General features: G+C 42.3%; 1 protein-coding gene across 1 annotated transcript in view; it reads left to right on the forward strand.

Annotated features, from left to right (window-relative positions):
• Positions 1–18,590, forward strand: part of SLC25A10 (solute carrier family 25 member 10) — a 518,101-nt gene extending 499,511 nt beyond the window's left edge. The window contains exons 10-11 of the mRNA XM_044068197.1: positions 9,921–9,977; positions 12,802–18,590. Coding sequence (XP_043924132.1) covers positions 9,921–9,977; positions 12,802–12,903 — 159 coding nt within the window. The 3' untranslated portion in view covers positions 12,904–18,590. The remainder of the gene's footprint in view (positions 1–9,920; positions 9,978–12,801) is intronic.
• Positions 18,591–20,456: the final 1,866 nt, after the last annotated feature.

Genomic DNA, 20,456 nt, shown 5'->3' on the forward strand with positions numbered 1-20,456 from the left:
AACCAGGATATACTTTTGAATCATCTGGCTTTTGTACAGAGGGTGCTAACTTGTCTGGGGTACACCACAAACGAAAAGAAATCACACCTGGTACCCTGTCAACAAATTATATTCCTGGTAGCAAGCTTGAATACAACTTCCCAGATGGCTTTCCTCATGACAGAGAAACAAATTCACTTGACAACCTACTTCAAACAAGTGGTCACAAAAACCCTGCTATCTACAAGGCAAATACTACAAGCCTTGGGGTTCATGGCCTCCTGCATTCTTCTAATTCCATATGTAAAACTGCATATGAGGAAACTACAATGGTATCTAAAAAGCCTATGGTGTCAACATTCTCAGGATCTAGAAGCTAGTATTCCTATCATTCCTTGTCTATGCCTAGAGTTCCTTTGGTGGGCAGAGGCCTGCCACCAAAACAAGGGACTACCATACACACTACCCCCTGCCGCCCAAACCCTAATAGACACATCAGACTATGCATGGTGGGGTGGCACCTGGAAGGGAAGTGCATTCAGGGCAAATGGAACCCAATTCAAATGCACCTTCACATCAATCATAAGGAAATGTTAGCTGTACAGAATGCTTTGACAGCCTTCAAGGACCACATTCTCCCAGGACAATTAATGGTAAAGATGGACAACACCACTGTTGTGTACTACATAAACAAGCAGGGGGGTACACATTCTTACCCCTTCTGCAGGCTAGCCATGGCATTGTGGAACAAAGCCTTGAGCTGCCAAGTACATCTACAAGCTCAATTCCTGCCAGGAAAACTAAATAGACTGGCAGATGGACAAAGCAGAACCCTCATAGACCCACATGAGTGGAAACTGGAACCAAGAATTTTCAACATGTTGACAAGCAAATGGGGGAGTCCAGATATAGACCTGTTTGCCTCCCACCAGAACTATCAATTGGAAAAATTTTGTGCAAGGACTCCCCACAGACAAGCTTGGAAGGTGGATGCTCTGTCCTTCAGCTGGAAAAACCTATCAGTTTGTGCCTTTCCTCCTCTGCCTCTGCTCTCCAACGTACTACTAAAGATCAAACAAGACAAACCAAGGATGATTTTGATTGCACCAGCCTGGCCACGCCAACACTGGTACCCCCTCCTGCGCAGTGTGTCACTGTTGGCCCCATGGCACCTGCCTCAGACTCCTTCCCTGCTGTCTCAGCAGGAGAACCAGATTCTTCACCCTCAGCTTCAAACATGGAACCTAGCAGCCTGGCTTATTACCTAAGCTCTCCTTTACCATCCCTAAGTAAACCAGTGATGGATGTCATTTTAGAGGCAAGGAGGCCTAGTACTAGAAAATATTATGCTGAAAAATGGAAAAGATTCTGTGCCTGGAACCAATCTCAAGGGGTGAGCACAGCAGTGCCCAGTTTACCTCAGATTTTACAATACTTAACTGAGATGCTTCACAAGGGCCTGTATTTTTCCTCAGTAAAAATTCACGCCTCAGCCATTTCAGCTCATTATAACACAGAACCTCCCCTCTTCTCTCTTCCACTGCCCAAGCAGTTCCTCAGATTTAAGACCACCCAGGAGAGCTCCAACTCCAGCCTGGGACCTTAACTCTGTATTGGAGAAATTCACCCTTTCTCCTTTTGAGCCACCTGCTAGTGCAGATTTAAAATTACTTTCTTGGAAAACAGCTTCCCTTTTAGCCATCATTTCAGCAAGAAGGATATCTGAATTACAGGCCCTTATGGCAGTGGAGCATTTCATCTTCTTTCATGCGGACAAGGGTGTCTCCCAGGACCAATCCCTCTTTCATGCCAAAGGTGCTATCCAGTGTGGCCTTTAATCAGTCCATTCATTTGCCTACCTTCTTTCCTAATCCACAGAACAAAGGGAAATGGATACTGCACTCCTTAGATGTGCACAGACGATTGTACTTGGACAGGACTAAACCTCAAAGGAAATCTGAACAACTGCTGGTGGCATTTGCTGCAGGGACAGAGGGGAAGGCTATTTCAAAGCAAAGTCAACGAGGGCTGCATCTCCCTCTACAGCCTTTCTCTGAGGCGTACCTACCAGGGACATCCTAGAAGCTGCTACCTGGAGTTCTGTACATACTTTCACCAAGCATTACCATTTGCCAATTTTCTCTAAATCCAGAGCTGGCTTTGCCACTGCAGTTTTGCAGGGCCTTATAGCTGATCCTAATGCTATCTAAATTCCTCCTCCCATCCTTAGCTTTGGGAATCTACACAAATGTAATGACTGCAACAGTGAAACACGAAAAGCATAGTACAGTTGTGTACACTTACCATAAATGTAGATGTTCGAGTGTATTCACTGTTGCAGTCCTGGTTACCCTCCCTCCAGCCCCCTGACTTCGTTTGGCTATGCCTGTTCTTTCCTTTTCAATGCTTAAAAGCTTTTTGGTGTATTTGCTTTTTTGTTTGAGGTATAACCTTGTATATTTATAGATTTAATTGCTTCCCATTAGGGGGGCACCTGACATCTGGGGCAAGAAAAACTGATGTAATGACGTCTGCTGCATGTTTTATACCCCTGATGACCTGACGTCACGGAAGAAGAGACCGCAACCAACGCAGGACCCAAGACTTTGTTAATCAGGCCGACTGAGGGCTACCTGCAAGCAGATAACCCAAATGTAATGCTTACAACAGCGAATACACTCAAACATGTACATTTATCGTAAGTCTACACAACTGTACTTTCTGATTATCATCTTACTGTTTTACCCATGGAGCATTCAATTTATCTATCAGTAATGTTACCTGTGAAGCATTCTGTGCATATGCACCTGTCATACTACACCCAAGACACATTTCTAATTAAGTCATGGTCATACAACTCGTACCATTTGTTTCATCAGTTGTCTTGCCCAGACTTGCTCATCATTTCAGATGTGAATCTTTCTCATTATCCACAGCACCGTATGTTTACTCATTCACCATATTATCCACATTGCTGATGGCTTATCCACATTGGGGTCTGACTATTTCTAGTATTTTCCATATGGTATGTTCCAACTCTGTACCTACCAGCATTCCCGTTTGCACATTCTGATTACCCACTGACTGTATAACCTGTGTTTCATAACAGGAAATCTACAAAATAGTTTTTCAACTTCCTTGAGGCAGCTAATCTGTCAAGTGTAATTGTAGACATCAGGCCTCAATAGATCACAAGTGATGGTTCTTTTCCACTTGGATGTCATACTCCATGGTGGCAAGGTTATGTTAGTAAAAGTTTTGAAAGAACTCTTTGCTTGTACACCTGTAATGCATTAGAACTGGTAGCACTGGAGTCAGGAAATGTACTCTGGCAAACATAAACAATCTCATATCCTTTTCAGCCATGACCTGGGCCACGAGAGTAAAGGTGTATGCAGTGTATATGGAAAGTTTAGAGTAACCAGTCAACAAGCTTGCTTTTGTGAGGTGAGAGAAAACCAGAGTACTTTGAGAAAACTTGCAAAAATGTGGGGAAAACAATTAAATTCCACATAGACAGTGACTAGGGGTCAGGATTTAACCCAGAACCTAAAAGCACTGAGGCAGAGATCTTGTGCTACCAGTCTACTGTTGGCAGTCTGCTTCCAGTCCTTCGACATGAAGGCTGGTTATGCCTCCTAGAAATGCAAAATACAGATGTTCTTTGTGTTTCACTGTTGCAGTCATCACATTTGGGTTATATCCCTGCCAGGGTAGCCCTCGGCCAGCCTGAATACCAGAGGCTTAGTATTTCTGTGTCGGATGCTGTCTCTTCAGGACTGACGTTAAGTCATCAGTAGTATAAAGTAAGTCAGCCGAAGCCATTACATCAGTCTTTCTTGCTGTGGAACCCAAAGCAGTTCACACGCGTGCCGGTTGGCCGCTACCTGAGTTTCATCTACAGAACTGAAGCTGAAGTCTTCTAAAGTTAAGTACCCTGTTGGGGATCCTTTTTTCTTGCACTAACAGATGTCAGAAAAAGTTAACAATTGTCTCGCTTGTGGAATGCAAATACCACACCGAGACTTTCATTCTTACTGTGTCACTTGTTTAGGCTCAGACCATGCCATCCCACATTGCCACTTCTGAGCTTTGTTCAACGCCAGAACTATCTATCGTCGGGCCCTTATTGTAGCTAGATATTTTCGCTTACAGTCCTCGAACTCCGATATGGCTTCAGTAAGCCATCCGACAGCAGAGCTTCTGAACAAACATAAAGATAAAGACAAGAGACAGACCGCATAGGTCCAAACCTACCGACGACGCTCCCGTTAAGCTAGTCGTCAGTTCTCCGGTCCTCAGTGAGGCGCTTTCACGGGCCCCTGATGCCCGCTTCTGTGGATTCGCAGGCAGCTACCGAGACCCATTCAGAGATCGGTATGCCGCAAAACTCTTCTTCGACTAAGGATCCTGCGGTCGTCTCTACCTTGGATGGGTCCAGAGCCGCTGAGCAGGCACTGGCTTTTGAGGAAGTCCTTCGCACTACCGATTCTTGACACAAACCGATGTCTTCTTTGCGACTACTGTTCTTTCTAAAATAACAGAGTTTCTTAGGCCCAGGGTACGAACCACACCCAAGAAACAGACGACCCAATCTCAGGCACCTGCTTCCTTGCCTCAATCTCAAATGCTTAAAATGGCAGAAGACCTTATCATGCTGATCAGGGGAAGCCAGGCTACCCCCTCCAAAAGGAAAAAGAGATCTGTCCCCTGTAGTTCTGTCTGAACAAGAGTCAGATGACTCTGAGCCATCTGAATATGAAGACATGCAACCCCTCTCTACTTATGAGGATTCTGATGCAGAGGATTCCATCCCTTCAGCCTCTCCCCCAGAGGATTTTTCCTTTGGGGAAACCCTTCACACCTTAAGGGAGCATTTCCAATGGGAGAGTCAGGACTACCATCAGTCTAAAAAGATACTCGGGGAATTCTTAGATCTTACGTAGCACAGACCCTTGGCCACCCCCCCCCTCCAGTCCTGGATATTGTGGAGGATGTTTTCCTGGAATCCAGCTTGACTCCCTCCTGCACCCAGAAAACCAGACAGGTACTATAGAGTCCGTGACTCCCACAAATTTATTTTTAAAAATCCTACTGCTGACCCTGAGATAATTTCTCAAGGGCCAAAAGGGATTAAAGCAACCTTCGCTAGGAATCCCACCCCCTAAGATAGGGATTCCCAAGAACTAGACAGATGTGGTAAAAAAGTATACACCTCAGCTACTCTTGCCATCAGGGCACTAAATTGTCAGTTCCATATGCTAAAATTTCAGCAACATACCCTGGAACTCCTCAAACAAAAATGTCTTCTTTTCCTGCCTTTGCAGAATCTAAAGAGTTACAAAAGTTAATGTATTCTGCAAGTCCAGTAACTAAATACACCTTGCACTGTGGTTTTGATGCCCTAGAAGCTTCTTGCAGGGCAGCAGTCACTGGATCTGTCATTAGAAGGCATACAATGGCTTAAGGAACAGCCCTTGCCAGACCATGTCAAATCTAAATTGTTGGATGCCCCCTTGCACAGACAACTTATTTGGCACTAAGGCAGAAGAGGTCTTAAAAAAGATAGAAGAAAATTCAAAATCTTTGCAGACAGTTAAGGATTTCTTACAGGTCCAGCCACCCAGATTCAACGGGCATTTTCCCACCAAGCACTGGTCCTTTCCTGCTCCCACTAAGCCAGTCCAGCCCAGACCCCGGGGAACCAGACCCCCCAGACAGCAGCCACAGGGAATGCAGAGATCTAAGCAGTGGACTACCTCCACTTCAAAATCAGGGAGTTCTAATCCACCCCTTATGGTAAGAACTCACAATGACTCACCTCCCTCACCCCCTCCCTCTGCCCACCTTCACTTACCCCTAGGAGGAAAACTCTCCTTTCACGCAAGCACCTGGGCCACCATTACCAACGACCATTGGGTTCTCAACATAGTGTGCCAGGGATACAAATTTTCTTTCCACACCCTTCCAACCCCAAAAAGGTTGCCAGATCTGCCTCCAAATCACTGGGTAGAGGCTCAAAAGCAAGTCCTTTCCCTGCTCTTTGAGGGCAGTAGAGCATGTTCCTGTGGAACAGATAGGCCAAGGTTTCTACTCCAGACTTTTTCTGGTACCCAGAAAAGAGGGCACCTGGCGGCCCATCCTTGATCTATCCATTCTAAACACCTTCCTGGTGATCCCAAAATTCAAAATGCTCACCCTCCAGCAGCATCTACCCATAATCTCCAAGGATGCTTGGCTAGCCACCCTAGATCTAAAAGAGGCCTCCCTCCACATTCCTGTCAGGGAGTCATGCAGGAAATATCTCCGTTTCGGGGCAGGATCGCAGCACTTTCAGTTCTCCGTGCTTCCCTTTCGCTTATCTACTGCTCCCAGAGTTTTCACAAAATTTATGACTCTGGCCATTGCCTTTTGCAGACAAAGGAATATCCAAATTTACCCATACTTAGATGACTGCCTTATTCAGGCAGACAGCCAGGAGAAGCTGCTCAAGCACCTGGCCTTTGTAACGTCCCTACTAACCTCCCTAGGGTACACCATCAACGGAAAAAAAATCCACCCAAAGGATTATATTCCTGGGAGCAAGCCTGGACACAGCATCCCAGATGGCATTCCTTACACCAGAAAAGCAAATTTTCCTGACAGCCTACTAATCTCAACTAGCCACCAGACCCCAGTTATCTGCAAGGAAGATCCTGCTTTTTTCCTAATCCACCGAACAAGGGGAAAGGGATCCTGAACTCTCTAGATGTGCTCAGATTTTATCTAGACAGGACTAAATCCTTTAGAAAGTCTGATCAATTGCTGGTTAGCTTTGCTACAAGGGCAGAAGGCAAAGCCATCTCCAAACAAACCATTTCCAAATGGATAGCACACTGCATCCATTTCTGCTACAAAGAACATGGAAAACCTACCTCGAAGGGGGTCAGGACTCCACCATAGCAGCCTCCACCAGGGACATCCTGGAGGCTGCCACCTGGACATCTGTTCACACTTTTACCAAGCATTACCACCTGCCTCTCTTCTCCAAATCCAGGGTAGGGTTTGCCTCTGCAGTCTTGCAGGGCATCCTAGCCAGCCCCTAGTTTCCTTGACTGCCTCCACCCATTTCCTCAGCTTTGGGAATCAACCCAAATGTGATGACTGCAACAGTGAAGCACAAAGAACATAGTACAGTTGTGTACACTTACCATAAATGTAGATGTTCGAGTGTCTTCACTGTTGGCAGTCCTGGTTTCCCTCCCTCCATCCCCCTTTTTTCTTTTCTTTCCTTACAAGGGACATGTTCTTCCATCAGAACCCAGCTCTTACTTGGGGGCTCCTGACAGGTTAGGGCAAGAAAAACTGATGTAATGTTGTCTGCTGCCTTACTTTATACTGCTGATGACCTGACGTCAGTCCTGGAGCGACAGCAACTGACGCAGAAATACTAAGCCTCTGGTACTCGGGCCGGCTGAGGGCTACCCTGGCAGGGATAACTGAAATGTGATGACTGCAACAGTGAATGCACTCTAACATCTACATTTATGGTAAGTGTACACAACTGTACTTAATAAAAACTTCCTGCTGTTTCCTTTACTTCAGATTTCATGGAGCTGCTACCAGTTTAATTGGCTGTCTTTTAACTTATTTCTTGCTGTAAATATGGCAGCTGATTCATAGCAGCAGTTTGTTCATCAGGGCTGTAAGGAGGAGTGTGGCTTATCTTACTTCATCAATATGTAGTATGTAGAACAGCCTTTAGTTCCCTTATTTCATTATTATTTGTTGCACTGTGCAAGTCCATTATTTCCATGTTATGTGCATCATCCTTCTATTCCCTTCTGTTTTTGTTAGTATGGGTGCCCTGTGACACCATATTTCCCTGCTTTACCCTAGCTGCCTACGATGCCATAATGTTATGTTAGCATCATGTGATTCTCTGCCCTAGGTGTTACTTTCTGAAGCATATGTTTCACTAATGCCCTTGTAAGCAGAGCAGCCCTGTAACCCCATCATGTTCCTGTTACACACTGATTCCCAAATGTCCTCTTTACGCACGGCTTTCACTGACTTTTATGAAACTATTACACAGAGCACCCAGTAGTTCTGCAATGTCTGTGTTACTGAGATCACTCACTGCCTCATGTCTTTTTCACTGTTAGCACAAAGGTTGCTAGTAAGCCTAGCCAATTTCCTTTTCAAAGGCAAGAGCCGCACCTTGTACCTTGCAATTTTGAGGTAAACATCTTAACCATTGTACCAACCTCCAACCCACATTTGTAATTCTGCTAGACCATTATTACACAGAACACCCAATTGTTGAGGGGTTTTCGTGTGCCCTACCATTGCTGGATGTTTCTGTTTCAAAGGGTATTTTTTGGTTCTACCGCTTCCGTGTGATGTGTGGTAGCATGTGGCTCCTAAGATGTCACTACTCTTCATGCATTATGGGTCAGTTGAGTGCCCTCCATTAACATTCACACTGTGTGGTTTTCTTATCCCTGTTTTGCCACTTTGAAGCAGTAGGGTTACAAGTGGGTCAAGGTTTCAGTAGGGTTACAAGTGGGTCAAGGTTTCAACTCATCGATTTATAGTGCCAAGGGGAATTCCAGCTAGTGGTGTTTGCCATGGAAAATAACTGGTAATGCAATTTCTTTGTGTATGCTACCATTGGTTCTTTGTAAGTTGGCTTTGTTTTTTCTATGATTGTGCAGTCAGAGTTTAAGTAAGGGGTGTTGGGAGGACAAAATTCATCATGGTAGGGATGCAGGGAGGCTAGCCAGTCTGAAGAAAAAATCTTACCTGCAGGAAAAAAAACATTTTGTTGAGTGTTCAACTCCTTGTTTTCATCTTGAATCCCTGGGAAGCGTTGGTGAAATGTTACATAAGTTGCACTTTGTGCCCTAATGTCTGTCACTCAGGGCATACTTTTACTCTAGGCAAGCATGTGATTTCAGTGTTCCTTTTACCCAGAGTAACCTGTGATTCCTCAGTATGGCTTACTAATGGCCGTGTGTCTTGTTAGCTTGCGCAATCAGTGATTTCCCAGTGTGCCTCTAATACTGAACATCCTTAATTCCTTGCTGCTTCTTACCAAAGGCACACTATATTTCTTCTTTCTGTTTGTTACTCTGATTCCTCATCATCCTTGGTGAACAGAGCAGTACATGGCTGAATAATGTCCCTGTTAGCCATGGTTCCCATGACTCACTAATGTCTCTATTAACTGCGATTCTCATGACTTTGTAATATCCTTAACTTTTGTTATCATGACTCAGTAATGTCCCTGCTACCCTTGGTTTCCTTTCATCGGTAATGCCCATGTTAGCCTTTGTCCCCATGGCTTAATAATGCTCCTGTTAACCATGGTCCCATGGCTCAGTCATGTTTCTGTTAACCGCAGTTCTGTGGACTCAGTAACATCCCCGTTGACCATGGTTCTCTAGGCACAGTAATGTCCCTCTTGACCACAGTTCCCTTTGGTACACAGGAATCCCCATTTTTGCATTTAACAGCTAACATATGCATTCCTTTCCTTCCATCAGTCAATAAATGTAAATACTGAGTGAGGAAGTGCAGTTCCCATGTCATGGGTATGGGGGGCAGAGCCTCATGAAGAAACATTTTAAAAGTGTAACATCAAGTTTAATAATTCTGTTTCTTTTAAAGACATCTCCATTTAAATTTCAAAGTGTCAGGCCTGGCACTATCAAGCCTCACACTTTTGATAGGGAATCTTTCTTTTTAGTACTAGGCAGGGCACTGTTTCGACCCCCCCCCCCCACACACACACGAATTTGTGATGTTATTGCCTACATTTTGAGTCTTTATATATTTTAGTTGTAGCCTTCTGAAGTATGAAGTCATTTTTCTCATCTTTTGATCTAAACATAGCCATTGTAATTGATAAGGTACCACGGTGACCTTACAGATTTAATCATTTTGTTTTCTTTTGTTAGGGTGTAATGCACTGTGCAATGGAGACTGCAAAGCTGGGACCAATGGCATTTTACAAGGTGAGATTGACATCTGTACTAGTAGAACTGGGGAGACAGCACGGTTCAGTCAAATATGAAGTTTTGCACTGTTGTAGCCAACCATAAGGTGTAATTTTGGTACTTTCTCCTTATGGCTGGGTTCAGATGTAATACTAGGTCTAAGTTAGCATGAAATCCAGTGTATTGACCTTTGATATGGGCTGTAGCGCAACACAATTTTGTATGTTAGCTATAAACCATTATTGTCCTACAGGTAATTTTGTTTTAGAAGTGCATATGCACAAAGGACAGAAATGACTTGGTACTTAACAAGGACTAAAATCTAGACCTTCTAAAGAGTTTTGAAAGCACTTATTTTCACTGAAGTTCCACCTTCTGGTGACGGCTGAGTTCACACTGGAGTTGGATTTTTTGTTTATTTTGGTACATGTGGCATTAGCAGGGTTTGACACAGTGCTAATCAGGTATGACTTTTATGCTGTGCTTTTTGTATAGTGTTTTTGTTTGTAGGTGTTACACTTAAAACCATGCATCATTTCTACAGTGAGGTCTGCCAGTTATTTATTCCATTTTGAAACCTGGTATGTTTCACTGAGATGATTGCTCATTCTAAATCCCCCATGTATATTTCTGAAACGCACAATAAATACTAATAAAAAGCATTACAACAACAAAATGTGCTAGTTACAGGATATAAGTGATTAATGATATACAGTCATTGCATTGCAATAGGAGAAGTATTTTAATATTTGAATATACATTTTAAATTGTGTACAAGTACTAGTTTAGTATGTATTATTTGAATATTTGTCATTCTGAATTCACCCATTTTGTAAAATGCTTTGCAGTAAAGTACTACAACAAAAATAGAGTGAAGTAATCAAAAAACAAATGAAAATACAGTTTGGATATGGGTGATGATAAAAAGATGTCAGTGTGAAGAGCAAAACTACACAGTTGTGACACAGACAACAACTGTATATATGCACAGTAGTATACGGCCAGTGTGCAAGAACTTGATTTAATGTTGCTACTTAATATACTAAAAGCACTGTCTATTCAGTCATTCATTCTGTTACCTGCTTCACCCTATTCTAGGTGGGAGAGAAGCCAGAGGCTGTCCGGGCAAGTAAGGGGTTGGTAAAACTGTTCTAGATGTGGAGGATGCATGTGTGCACATGTTTACACACACACACACACACACACACACACACACACACACACACACACACACACACACACACACACTACCCTCTGCAGTTTAGAAGGATTGTCACTTTACTTATTGTCATATATTTGGATATTGGAGGAAGTCTGACCTTCTGTCTAAAACTCATGCAGACACGGTGGGGCATGTAGAGTGCACACAGAGCATAATCGAACCAGGAAGAGAACCAGAGTACCAAGCACAGTGAGACGGCAGTGCACCACTGGTGCTGCCTTGCTGAAATCGGCATGTTTTTATTATTAGTAGTACTACTGCTGTTGGAAGTACATTCAACATACGCTGGTCAGAGCATTATGTGAAATGTGGAAGTTTGTGCATCCGTGTATGTAAATCACCAGCCACACAATAAAGTGTGTGCATGCAGTGGCATTGGTGTGTGCTGTTGCACCATCAAACCTTTACACCTTGATCAGTGGACATACAACCATTTTGTTTAAAACACATTGGTATAAAACAGTAGCATATATAATGTAGGTAAGCATATGTGTTTGGGCATGTAGTTTGTATTTAATTGTATATTTTGGCCAGGTATAATATTTAGCCCTGATTTCTACTGTGGCAGGAATAACTGAATCTTGACAGTTTTCCTTTATAAATGATTAAATATTTGAATACATACATACATGAATGCATTGTTTCCTTCGAGGACATTTTAAGAGTTAAAATTGCTAAAATGTACAAATTGTGGACCAAAAGCCCTATCTGTGACTAATTTGGAGAGTACACTAACATTTTAAAATCGTGATTGAAACCATCCTTTTTGGGAAAACAAATTATGCTGCTTAGCTGCTTTAAGAAACAATATGATTTTGCGTATTTGAAGTGCTTTTGTGTGATAAAACATATTTTTCCTTGAATGTTTAGACTTATTGCCAACTTAATAAGTAAATAGCTAACTTATTATGTTATTTACTTATTACATAGTGGAATTTTAATGCTGGAATGTGTTTATTTATTTTGTGTGTCTTTAAAAATGAATGTAGTTGCCCCATTAAATACTAGAAGAGAAGAATGTGTTGCTGTTCTTCCAAGCTGGTGCTGCAACAGTGAGAGGTTAACACCAGCTTCAGAGCTAAAAGGTGCAAAGGGCAGGGCTTTTAGCTTCTACAGCCATAAAGCAGTGCTTTTTCTCTTTGGCCACTGTGTTTGGAAGTTGCAGATTTTCAGGTTTGAATTTAGAAGGCAAGTGGGTATCCATGGTGGTGCTGTAGAAAGTATTTGAAATGGGTGTACAGAAAGCCTGGAGGTTAATGCAGGGGATTAATGCTCCAAGTTGTTAACAAGCTGGTTCCTGTAGTCAGTGGTTCTGGTTTTGATTCCTTCTCCCTTCATTTGGCTTAATTGTGATTCTGAGCTGATCACTTAACCAGACAATGCTCTTGGGTCACCCTGAAAGCAGAAACTTGTGTCCAGTGGGGGTTACCCAGTTAACAAATGTATTAAGAAAATGTGCTGTGAGTTACCTGAAAGTTTTGCTCTAGCAGTTCGCCGTTTCTTTTAAGGTTGAATGGGTTTTAATGTTAGGAGCTTGGCAATTACCACATTCTTGTTGAAAAACAGATGGAAGACAGCCAATTAATTTCCTTTCTTCTGTCTCTTATTTCTGTTCCACAGGGCTTTGTTCCTGCTGCCATCAGACTTGTGCCACATACTGTTCTTACCTTTGTCTTTCTGGAGCAGCTGCGGAAATATTTTGGGATTCGGATGCCTGCTTAACAGGGACGGGCATGTTGCGTAGCTCCAACACTGTGCCTGGGACTACCCAAGTTTTCTGCATAGAAGATCACTCAAAAAGATTCCTTAAGCATTGTCCCAATAATGCTGGCTGCCATCTTGGCTTCAGGCAGCTGTTACTAGTACTGCCTGACTCCTCTCAAACCTCTGTGCTTTGATGGTAGTATGTGAATGCAGTATTGCTGGGCATATTGCCTTAAGTTGGAAAAAGGATAGTATGAAGCCTGGACTGAGATGTACTCTGCCACTGTGAGGTGGTCAGGATTAATCTTTTATTCATTCTTTTGTTATGAATTACAGCCTGAAAAATCACATGTAATCAGGAAAATCTTAATAGTTTAAAGGCTAACTCACAGGCCTTGCTTGTCAGCTGGGTCATATTCAGTAAAATATTGTTTTGTTTTAACTTTATTACATTTTATAATTTGTTTTTACTGTAAGGTTTAATTTTTTATTTCCCACCTCTGTGAACATTGGAACAATTCTGCACTTGTTGTTAATGAAACTGAATCTGAGTGGCTGTCTTTCCCATTATTGTCCCCTGTGTATGAAAGACTGCAATTTTATGTGGCTGAATAATGGACAACATTTCGGCAACTTGAGGTCTGCAGGGATGTAACGAGAATGATGTACAGTGGAAGGAACCCCGGATCTTCTGCGGCACTTCTGTAGATGACTGGGAGCAGGTCAGACTCGAGCAGATGGAGCAGGTCAGAGTCGAGCAGATGGAGGGAAGAGTTTGTTCCATCAATGCTGAATGGTAGATGTCAGGTCCCTACAGAGCAGGCATATCTGTCTCCTTTATGCTCACACCATCAGTAGAGCATTCATCCTTAGCATCCCTTTTCATGTAATGCCGATTAAGCTGGGATCAAAACTGTGTACAGAGCTCATCTGGATAGTATGTAGAGAGTTAGTAGTGTTTTCCACATATCTAGTTAAGAAATGTGTATTTACAATGACAGGAGTTCTGTTTAAATGGCAGCTGGCCTGACAGCATTGCTGTTTTGTGTTTTTATTTTAATATATTGTATTCTTGGGAAGTGGAGGACTTACTCACTTAAATCTGCAGACTTACTCAAGCTTAACGTCATTGTAGAAGCGTGTCTTTCAGTAGTGCTGTTTAGTGTGTCAAATTTACATTTGCACTAAAGGAACTCTATGTATCCATGGCTTTAGAATGCATAAGGGGTACTGTTCTGTAGCTGTACGTAGAGCTGTCATGTCTTATTTTGGTCGAGCAACCTTCAGTCACCTCTTAATCTTGAGGATGTTATAATTTATGTAGGTGAATTCACATTCAGTAAAATAAATTCTCATGTACTGTGTGGTGGGGTTGACATCTTCAGTTGTGTGTTTTTTTTCTGCATCATTCCTGCTGTTTGTGTCACAACAGATGTCCATCTGCTGTATCGTTTCAGACCTCTTGCATCTGTATTATTTTGCAGCATTGCATACTGGACATGTCTTGTCCACTACTATAAAATGTTGACCTGTAGGATATAGGGTTGGTGTTTTATGTACACTAGTTGTGACCTTCTCTGCTCTCCATACGAGTCTCCCAGATGAATTTATACATCGCCTTTTCATTTGCAAAATTCACAGTAAGCACACTGCCATTGTCATGCTGTAACATTACCATAGACCCTTGATTTGCCACTTTGGGTAGCTACAGAAGGCACACTAGTACTGTGGGGTCCTTTATATGATAGAAGCAGTTAGTATTTCAGTGTGTGACTTTCTTTGTGATAGAAATTGTATGCACTGTTGAGAGATCTAAAGTTCCCTGAATATTTCACAGCTGTTTATATGGTGACAAGGGTTTGTCTTCCATTGAAGTGCAGTGCATTTCATTTGAGAGATAAAACCTGATACATCCTATCAACCATTTCAGTGGTCAAAGTGAAAAAGAGGTCACTGCAGCTTACCAAAACATTTCAGGTAATGCCCTTTATGTTTCGTTTGTGCTGAGCAGTAAAATTAATCTAAATAATTTCTTTATAATCTGAGCAGTTCCCCACCGGGAATAAAGTGAATGTTTACATTTGTGTAGCTCACTGATTTTTGTATTGAAGTGCACCTGTTCTGTATGACTGAACAGGTCACTTGGTTTTCATTCAGCTGCCCTGCCGAAAGTAGCAATAGGAACACATTTGTGCTGTGAATGTCACCATATACATGGGCATGTGAATGCAGAGTGCATTACAAAGCTGTGCGCACTGACTGTCATCATCATAAAGCGGTGGAACAGAAACAGAATAGGCATTGTACAGAAACACTGCTTTGAAAAGGCAGCTCACTTAGTCATGGGCATCATACATGTAACATTTGAATACACAGTGCAATCTTTTTTATTCTCACAAATGCAGTGCATTGAATGAGCAGACCCAGTGTGACTTAATGGCAGTTGCAGGCCAAGCTGTACCACAGTCACTGATAGCTGCAGTTATTCCTCCACAGTGTTCATATGTCAGTGCGGAGGGGCCAGATTTTTTCTGTAACATAGGCCTGTCTAAATTGATTGTCTTTTGTCATCAGAAACATAATAGACCTTTATTCAAAGTAGTGATATGGCATTTTTTTCAATGTAAGTGGCTTCCCTGTAGTTTGTTTTAGGAATATGTCCATGGCAGGCACCTAAGTTGTGGTCACACAGTTACTGGTGCAAAACTTAACAAGCCATTTTTGTTTAAAGCTTCACTCTGTGGCCTGTGCATCCTTTGGAATCACCACCCTTCATCCATTCTGCTCCAGATTCCTCCCATCTGCCCTTATGGCTCTGTAACCCCTCCTAGTGGCTTTTTGGGGACATTTACTTGAGAGTTTACTGAAGGGTTGTTATCTTCATAGAGGTACCATTGAAGTAAGGTGTATATGTTAGTACTCACCATGGTGAGTGATGTTCATTTGGGGCTTCTTCATGCCCTACCTACATTCATGTTGCATGGGACAATCCAGCTGCTACATCTTGGCAGAACTCCAAGTTTATAATTCCATAACTGCATCATCTGCTGTATTGTTGTACGAGTGCAGCTACGCGTCTTCAGTGAGGGTTCAAGTGCTGGAGATCCTTGGGGCTTGCAGGACTCCTAGCCCAAAACAGGAACACTTTGTGGAACTGCACATGCTCTGAGCATAGGAGCTTGACATTTTAAGAGCCATGTGAGAGGATACCAAAGGAATGTAATCAAGTGATCCACCTACTGTAGAGGGCTGTTTCAAAGGTCATGTGGTACTTTGGGTATTTGCATATATATGTATATGCTGTTTGTATTGTGCCATGCATTCCCCTCAACCTGCAGACATCCAAGTAAAAATCTGGGCAGCTAATTAGCATACAGTTTGAATACTAAATAGTGCATCGCTTTTCTGCTTCCAGTAGGAATATAGGTTACTACTCAGAAGTACATTTAAAAAACAGAATGACAAAAGTGATGGAAAAATATAAGCACATTATCAGAGGCCATGTAAAATCTGTAGATTTTAATGAACTGTATTGCAAAATTGTACCACACTGGGTCAGTTTTTATTGATTCAAAAAAAGGGAGATGTTAAGCTGTCTATCATTATTGTTGCCAGTAGTTTTGTTGGTTATGTAGTGTGGTTTTATGTGCACCTACAACTTCAAAAATTGCAAATGATGGAGAGGGTTTCAGAAAATGGTATCGAGGTCAATCAAGCCTGAAAATAGGGACATACCTCCAAAATAGGGACATCCTGTGCATGGGTATATCGGGCCTGAAAATGGGAACTTTCCTCCAAAATAGGAACAGTAAAGAGGTCTGGTGCCATGACAATGCCAGGCTCATTTTGAAAGTACTCTGATAGGATTGTGGAAAACAGAACTATATTCACAAATCGGAGACTACCTCTAACATTCCTATGAGTATGCTGCTAACATACCAGGGCACATAGATGAAACTGTCCAACCCACTTAACCCCATCCACACATTTAAATTAATTAACAGTAAAGTTTGGTTTTAAGGATTTTCAATCTGTATAGAAAGGCAATGCTTTCAGCAGTGAAACATTGCAGACTTAAATATTTTCCTAGAGTACATTATGATTTGGGGTTGGGCCACATTCAGCAGCTATGCAGTATGTTAAGGAAGTGATGGTAAAATCGATCTCTGCAGGGAGCTTATATTTCTGTGTGTACATGTGTACATATGTGTAATGCATGTAATTTGCCTATGTATAATCTGTATCAAAAAGTTTCTGTGTAGGAACTGGGACAGTGTTTAAGTGAATGCACACATGCAGGGATGTTTGCAGTTTCTGCTGTGTGTATAGGAAGAACAGCAGATGGCAGTTTATTTACACTAGATTGTGTCATGACAGTGGCATGTGGTAGTGTGCACATATATAGCAGCCGTATCTTTCTGATGCATATTATAAGTATATTAAGCTTTTTTTTCTTTTATCGAGTCATAAAAATCATGTTACTAATGACGTTTCTTATTTCTTAAAGATAAAGATCTGACATCAGTATCACCGTTTAACATTTGTGTTGATAAGCTGTTCTGCTTTATGTGATGTAAATGCAAAAAAAATGTATGAAAAGGATTAAGTGTTGCATTGCTGAAAATGCCACCACTGTAATATTTACCTGTTAGCACTCCTCTCTTAGCAACCAAGCACCACTGAGTCAAAACTGGACATCCTTATAAGAGTCTAGTCTATTGAAAGGGTCTACTTCAGAAAGATAAAAATGCAAACTCTCGAATGTTCACATGAGCGAATAATCAGAAACTCGAAAGTGGTAATTTGGGATCGCAGTGCAGTGAAGATCGGAATAGTTGCCCTTTCCTCACTGTAGTGCGATCTCAGAGTAGGAATATATATTTAGTGGGGGTGTGGGGGATGCAGCCCCCCCAAAATACAAGTTTCGCGTTTTTGATTATTCGCTCATGTGGGCATTTGAGAGTTTGCGTTTTCAGTTTTATGACATAGACCTTATTAAAATTGGGAATATGATGCAGAAACATTTTTTTTAATAAATGTGATATACAGATTTTATTACATGAATTACAATAATGTATTATTTGTATTATAAATATATCTGGTTTAGGATGTTGCAAAGGTTTTTTTTTCCTCCTGATGCCTCAAGGACTTTTATTAATGGAACAGAACTGGCCTGCTTTACCTAAGAAGCACATGGATTGAGACAGAGTATAATGTTAGACTAAATTGATTATTATATTCCTGTATTGAAATGTTTAGAAAATCAGCTGTTTGTTGGAGAATCGTTTACTGAAACTGTACACCCAAAGCTGCTAGATGTTCCCACTGCAGATGTTTCTCTGTGTCCTGCTGATGCTGTATGCCAAAATCCAACACATAGTGGGCACATTTATGTAATTGTAGCTGCTCGATTAACAAGAGAGACCTCCCTTATTGTTCTACCAGCAAATATCTCCCTAATAAGGGAGTGTCTCAGCAAGAACTGTGAACTCCTGCCATGCTGTTCCACATTGTGAGGTTTGGCATGCTTGGTTGGGGCAGTACATTTATAACCCAAGGGGAGGTTGTATACTGCAAGCTGTGAATGGCATATTTTATTGGCAGCAGCCTTTCTTGTTGTACATTGTCATTCCAATATTTTAAATATTAACTCAGTTAATTTTAAATGTATAGTATTAAATTATAATAAATAGAAAATAAAAATATGGTGGATTTTGTCTGTGCTTTTCAGCATTCATTTGTCAAGTTTCATTGTGTATAAGAAGCAGTTTTGTATTCCTAGAGAAAAGGCGCATCACACTTTCATAACTTGTGTCAGAAAGGAACGTACAGCAGTGGTGTGCATACTGAGCAGTCAACAATTACTGCTTGTCCTTCTCATTCTGTGATTCCGAATTCAGTAAGGTCTTTCATCCTTTTTAACCAAAGGGCATTCTTTCTTACAAGAATTATTTCTATAGGTATCTGTCTCTCGGTTGCCACTGGCTCTTCTCCTTGCGCACCAGGTCTACAGGACAGCACAGCCCATGTCTGGAGGTGCCAAATAGATTGAGGATGCTGATTGCAGCGTCATGCTGCTGCCCGGGAGTGTGCCCTAACCCTTTTCCACCACATGGCAGACTTGTCTGAGCTGCTTCGCTTCCCTCCCACCCTAATCGCTGCCTCTTGGAGGTGCATACTTCAGTGTATGTGCAACCTTCAGACCAAGCAGTAAATCATTTGCAGAGCATAGCTTGCCAGGTTCTTTATGTGGTCATTGCAGGGAGCCTAGGCAGCCTCCTGCCCCCAGTGTGGGCGAATTGCATCGGCTGCTCACTTACATTTAGGTTCATATGTAGGTAATAGGCTATCTGCCCGAGGGCATTTATAAGCCTAGCCAGAGTGTGTCTGCTTTCACCGCTCCATTGATTAATTAACTGAGCCTCTGTCAAGCAGAGCCAATGAAGTGATCCCAGGGGTGTATTTTCTGTTACCCATCCACTCGTCAAGGCTTCTCTTGAAGAGTGTTAGTGAGGGGCTCTGCCTAATGCAGTTAGGAATTTTGTTCCAAAGCATGGGGAGTCTCTGTGACAGGAATCTATCCCTCCAGCATGTTCTGTTTATTGTTGTGGTGAGGTTTATCTCACTAGAGCGCATGGCTCGCAGTGACTTGGATTTCTTTAGGTGGAGCATGTCCATCAGTTCTGAGTTGGACATGGCTTTGTAAGTCAGGCAGAGATCACCTCCGAGTAAGCGATATGCCACTGAATACAGCCGGAGTTTTTTCAGTCGGTCTGCATAGGACATATGTTTGAGGCCAGTAATCCTCTTGGTGAGGTGCTTTTGTGGTCTTTCCAGCTGTTGGAAGTGTCTTGTGAGGTACATTCCAAATGGGGCATTGTACTCTATGATGTGTCTGATGAGTGACAAGTAGAGGGGCACTATAACCTCTTTATTTCTAGATGCGAACCCCTTAGTAATTAGATGGGCTACATAGAAGGATTTCCTAACTAATTTGGCAATATGATTGTCAAAGGAGAGATTGCTATCTACCTGGGTCCCCAGATCTCTTATTACCTCTTCTGTATTAAGGGGGCTGCCGTCTATGTGGTAATTTGTGTGTGTTTTGTTTTTCCTAAATGGGATGACTATGCATTTTTTGGCATTTAGCTTGAGGCCATGACTTTGACACCAGGTGTCTGTCTCAGTAAGGCCTTTTTGAAGTATGTCCGTGTCAGCCGGAGAGTCAATTATGGCTCCCAGTTTGCAGTCATTGGCGAACTTGGTTAGCCATAGTGCTCCAGTGTTGGCCTGTACTTCTGAGAAATATATGCCGAATAGTAGGGGTCCCAGAACCAAGCCTTGCGAGACACCACTTGTGACTGGTTGAGAGTCAGACCTGGAGCCCGCTATTCTTACCGTGTGAGTTCTATCTGTAAGCCAGTTGGCAACCCATCTTGTGACATAGGGGTTTATGTTCAGGCTGGTGAGTTTTTCTATAATACCTGAGTGAGGAATGGTGTTGAATGCCTTGGCGAGATCAAGGTAGGATGTGTGAACCACCTTTCCCTCGTCTATGGCCTTGGTGATTG

Source organism: Protopterus annectens, chromosome 4.part0, assembly GCF_019279795.1.
Source record: "Protopterus annectens isolate FY-2018-M chromosome 4.part0, PAN1.0, whole genome shotgun sequence".
In the NCBI taxonomy this organism is placed as follows: domain Eukaryota; kingdom Metazoa; phylum Chordata; order Ceratodontiformes; family Protopteridae; genus Protopterus; species Protopterus annectens.